This window comes from Apus apus, chromosome 4 (assembly GCF_020740795.1).
Source record: "Apus apus isolate bApuApu2 chromosome 4, bApuApu2.pri.cur, whole genome shotgun sequence".
NCBI classification, from domain to species: Eukaryota; Metazoa; Chordata; class Aves; order Apodiformes; family Apodidae; genus Apus; species Apus apus.
Window position 1 is genome coordinate 1,339,699 of NC_067285.1, and position 5,302 is coordinate 1,345,000.

The window sequence follows — 5,302 nt, forward strand, 5'->3', positions numbered from 1 at the left end:
AAATCGCACTTCGATTTCCGCCGCTTCATTACAATATTAACGCGCGGACCTTGGCGATTCCTAGGAATAATAATAATAACAACAATTACTATAACAATAATAAAGGAATCCTAACCCACTCTGGGCGGAAAAAGCTCATCACTCGAGGCAAATATATATATATGTATGGGCAAAGCGCCCATATAGCCGTGGGTATACATGTGAGCGCTCATGAAGCCTTCAAATATGTATCTATTGACGCGTCTGGCTCTGTGGGTACTTATAGATATATTAAAGAAATATAAATATATCTATCTGCAGGGCGGGAGGGGGGTGGTGCGCGCCTCCAGCATCCCGGCCACCCTTTGTCCATCCCCACGACCCTCCGCCAGGGTCACATCTCCGACCCTGTCCTGCGGCCCACGCGGGGAGGGGGGGGTCATTAGTGGGTCCTTGGAGTTAATTTGGGACCTCGCTGCCGCCCTGCCCCCCCCCTACCCTCAACCTCCCCCGCCCCCTTGTGCGGGGGGGGGGGGGGGGGGGGTGTCACCCCCCATTCGGCGGAGTCGGGGGGGTGGGCCGGGCGGGCTGGCTGCAGCCAGCGGCTGAACCCCACGCTCCATATATGGCTCAGCCTCCCGCCCCCTGATGGCGTCATCAGTGACGCCACCGCTCCCGCCGTGGCGGGGGCCCGGCTCCCGGGGAAGGGCGCGCTCCTCGGGGAGGGAGGGCCGGGCTCTGCGCGCCTCCGTCCATTCCGTGAGACGCCGCGGGCCCGCGCCCCGTTCTCCCGTGTGCCCGGGAACACCTCCGCGGTAATCACTATTTTTTTTTTTTTTCCCTTCTTTCCCTTTTTTTTTTTTTCCCCTCTTTTTTTTTTTTTTTTTTTCCCCCCCCGTTTATTTGTCTTTTGGAGCAGGAGAGCTTTGCCAGAAAGTGGTCGATTCAGCAGTGTCCTGAAGCTTTTTTTTTTTTTTAATTTTTTTCAATTTTTTTTTATTTATTATTTTTTTTTTTTGGTGCCGAGGCGGTTTTTTTGCTAGGATGACACCACGTTGAGCGCGTCTGCAAACAACAACAAAAATATTTCTTCTTTTTACCCCTACGACCCCCTAAAAAAAAACCCCAACAAGCCACCTCGCACTGTCGCCGGCTGCAGTTATACTTTTTTCTTTCCTTTTTTTTTTTTTTTTTCCTTTTTTTTTTTTTTTTTAACCACCAAACTGGAACGCCATCCAACTCGCTGCACAGAAGTACTCAGTAAATTGTTTATGTCGTGCCAATACAGGACAGATTGAAGAAGGAAGCAAGACTTGAACTGGGCTTTTCTCCTACTGATCACAGGGAGTAAAGTCATCTCTTATATTCCAGTCGCCAAGGAGAGAGAGAGAGAGAGAAAATCAAGCAACAACCGACCCACCCCGTATCTGACATTTCCCTCCATTTTAACCCCTTTTGGTTAGGAGCTGGTTTTGCCCAAATTTGTTTTAATGTTTGGGATTCAGGAAAATATACCAAGAGGTGGGACGACCATGAAAGAAGAACCGCTGGGCAGTGGGATGAACCCCGTCCGCTCATGGATGCATACTGCGGGGGTAGTGGATGCTAACACGGCCGCCCAAAGGTACGTCTGCCAAATCCTCTCCCGGCGGTTTTCTCCTCCTGTATTTCTCATCCCGGCCGTAAATCCCCCCCCCCCGCCCTGCACACACACACACACACACACAGACACACACACACCCCCCACGCCCGCCCCGTATCAGTTACAGCCTCCCCGCTCCGCGCCGCTCCGCGCTCCCCGCATCCCTCCGCGGCCGCGGTGCCTTGCGCGCCCCTTCTTCCCGCCGCTCTCACCCACGCCTTGTCTTGTTTTCTCCCGCAGCGGCGTGGGGCTGGCTCGGGCACATTTCGAGAAACAGCCGCCTTCCAATCTCAGAAAATCCAATTTTTTCCACTTCGTCTTAGCTCTGTACGACAGGCAGGGGCAGCCAGTGGAGATTGAGAGAACAGCTTTTGTGGACTTTGTGGAGAAAGAGAAAGTAAGTCCGCCTGTTATCTTAATATTTAACCAAAAAAAAAATCCCCAAACAACCCCAAAACAAAACAACAAACAACCCCAAGCCCGCTTAAGCCTGCTTTAATTGCTCCGAGATCATTTGGAAGCCGGGCTGCCCTAACGGGACTCCAGAGGCGCCCGGACCACGTGCGGGTTCCCCCGTTATTGCGGCCGCTCCGAATCAGATCCCGGGGTTAGAAAACTTATCGCCGCGTCCCCGGCTTATTTTAACGCAGGGCTAAGCGGCTAAACATGACATATTTGCACCGAGATAATGACATCATCAGCGCTCCACAAAGTGGGCTGAATTTCTGCAAACTGTTAATTCCGAGCCGCTTCAGGGACGAGAAAAATGTGCGTCAGGAGGAGGGAGGTGGTGGTTTTTTTTTCATGCTAAATGTAATTATTTATCGTTACTTGCAGGAGCCAAACAATGAAAAAACTAACAATGGAATTCATTATAAACTTCAGTTATTGTATAGCAATGGTAAGTTGCCGTTCCCTCATTTCTGAACGCCGCAGAAAACTCTTACTTTCTTTTTCAAGGCCTTTTGGAAAGGGATATAAAAGCTTTTTGAGCTTAAAATTACACGCGTGTAAACACGGCTCTTGCCTTGGCATATAAGGAAAACAAAACATAAACGATCAATAAGTCAATGGTACTTCACATGATTAACCGGCTGGTCTTGAAGTGGAAAGTAAAAAAAGGGGATCGATAGCCGCTCCAGCAGAGCGGCACTTTGCAGGGACTTTTCTTTTTTTCCCCCCACTTTTGCGAATTACTGGTGATTACTGGGAAGGGGCGAGCGGAGGGAGCAGGCCGGGGGGTTGGGGGGGGGGGTGGTTCGGGAGCGGGGTCCCCGAAGGCGGGACGAGCCCGCGGGGGGACGCGGGGATGCGGGTCCCGCGTCCCGAAGCTGCGGGTCCCGCGTCCTCCCTCCGGCCGTGGGGCCGGCAGCAGCGGCCGGGGGGGCTGCGTGGGGCAGGGCCCCCCAGTGCCGGGGTCAGCGGTGGGCGAGAACACCCTCATTAGGCGATCGCTGCCCTTTTCCTTGCTATTCTTCTTCATTTTATTTTTAAATTTTAACTGGAAAGCTGGTGCGAGAGCCGCTCCCTGCCCGCTGCAGGGAACGGCCTGACCTGACGCTTTCGTTCTGTCATTTGGGTGGTTGGCGGTGGAAATCCTAATAGGGATTTGTCTCTGCTTTCCCTCCCCAGGAGTTAGGACAGAGCAGGACCTGTATGTTCGCCTAATAGACTCAATGACCAAACAGGTGAGAAAGTTTACGCTTTTCTTAACACGCAAGTTACCAAGTCGATGGGTTTGCCCTTAGTGGGGGGTGTGGGGGGGTTGGGGGGGGGGTATCAGCCCGATAAACCGCACCTACCTTTAATTTACCTGAGTGAGCGATTTCCATATCTATTAAGCCAGGGTATTTTAAAAGCGAAAAGAAAAAAAAAAAAAAAAAAAGGTGTGTTGTTGCTGTTGGAGGGAGCGTTGGCATCAGTAAATAGTGAGTGTGGCATGAAGTGCGACGTCATGGGAACAGATGTTTGATATAATTAATTTAGTAAAGGAGAGAGGAAAGAAAGAAAGGGAGGAGGAAAAAAAAAAAAAAGAGCCAAACACCGAGTCGCCGAGATTTATTTTTAAATGCGCTTTCCCCCTCTCTGTAACTTCTTTTGGAGATATTTTTCCTCCCTGAGAAAAGGGCAGCCCGAAACGGGCCGGGATTAGTGCTTTTCTTTTATAACGCGATGATCTAGTAACGCGAGACGTTTATTTGGATTTAAAAGTTAAATGTGCTGAGGTGAAAAGTCACCTTGTTCTCCTCTGGTCCAGCCTCACCTCTCAGCCCCCCATCTCCATAATTCAAACTCCGTGCTCCAGGGGTCACCCGCACCCGTCCCTTTCCCTGGGATCAGCTTCTGTTCCTTCCTCAAACCTCTGTCATAGCTTGTAAATAACATAATTACAAGCAGTTCCTTATTAAATTATTTAACCTGTCTTGGTCAACTTTTCCGATGATAACTACGTGTTATCAGCGTTGCCCCACAGCAATTAAAGGCAGAAAGCTCCTTGCTGGCTTGGGATTTAATCAACTTTTTTTGTTTTCCATTTTTTTTCTTTTTTTTCTTTTTTTTTTTAACCGGAGAGAAATTTCACGGTTTACATTTTTTTTTATTATTCTTTTTTTTTTTTTTTCGGGGGTGGGGGGGGGTGGTGGATGGAGAGGAAGGCAAGACTGGAGAATAATTGACAGTGTTCTGGAAATCAGATACCCAGAGATGGAAATTAAAACCATTCCAGCGATCTGCCGGGTTTTAACACCCCCGCCGTGCTCTGCACGCCTGCCCACATGCAGCATTTTTTTGCTAACTTTGCAATCCCCGAGCAAGGGGTGGGATGGAGCCGGGATGGAGCAGGGATGGAGCCGGGATGCAGCGGCCCCGGGCACGGCCGCACTCCCCGCTCTCACCCCGCTGAAACTTTCTACTTCTCTTGACCAAAATCGGCTCGGATCTAAACGCCTCCAGTAGTAAAATCTTGTGATTTCCTCCCGGAGAAAAGCAGAGCTGACAGGCGAGGGACAATTACACTGACAAAGACGAAGGCGTTGTACCCTTCAATAATTATTTCAATAGGTTACAGAGGAGCCCTTTTAAACTCTGGAGCGCTCTCGAGTTGACAATGTGGGTTTATTTCCTTTGTATAGAGCAGCTAAATGTTTTCGGAAATCGCTGTAGTAGTCTAATTAAGAGGCTTACATAGGCAGCTATAAGTTTCGTTACCGGTGAATAAAGGAGCGAAGGGGATGCGTTTTAAGTAGGCTTTTATTGTTCATTTCGGCCCCGTACCTTTGCAGCAGAAAGAGTGCTGGAAATAAAGGCTTTTAATCTCCCCTCGCTGACGGGAGAAAAAAAATAAATAGCCCAGTAACTGATCAAAGAGTCAATGGCGCTGAACCGACAGTTTATGGATTTCTGTTTGTGCTACAAAATAAAAAATAAATCACTTATAAATACGTGGTTTCATCAGAGGAAAAGTAACAATCACCAGAAGTTATATGGCACGCTGCAACAACAAACAGCCGCAGCCACGGGCTGCTTGTTATGTCTGCGCTGTCATATATTACCCCCTCTGTTTGCAAAACAATACCTGCCGCTGCCCCCCGCTCCCACCCCCCCTCCCCGGCCCTGCTGCTGCGCGGGGCTGCGCGGCCGCGCTCCCCGGGGCTGGCCGAGCGCGGGGAGCCTTGCTGGGGC

The 5,302-nt window shown here is 50.1% G+C and overlaps 1 protein-coding gene across 8 annotated transcripts in view; it reads left to right on the forward strand.

The window, feature by feature from the left end:
• The first annotated feature begins 1,155 nt into the window (after window positions 1-1,155).
• Window positions 1,156-5,302, forward strand: part of EBF3 (EBF transcription factor 3) — a 119,322-nt gene continuing 115,175 nt past the window's right edge. For 7 of the 8 annotated variants that reach the window (XM_051617255.1, XM_051617257.1, XM_051617254.1 and 4 more), the window contains exons 1-4: window positions 1,204-1,603; window positions 1,862-2,018; window positions 2,459-2,522; window positions 3,254-3,309. In XM_051617255.1, the coding sequence (XP_051473215.1) occupies window positions 1,470-1,603; window positions 1,862-2,018; window positions 2,459-2,522; window positions 3,254-3,309 (411 nt within the window). In that variant the 5' untranslated portion in view covers window positions 1,204-1,469. Of the gene's footprint in view, window positions 1,604-1,861; window positions 2,019-2,458; window positions 2,523-3,253; window positions 3,310-5,302 lie in introns of all 8 variants that reach the window. The other variant, XM_051617253.1, reaches the window with a different exon arrangement.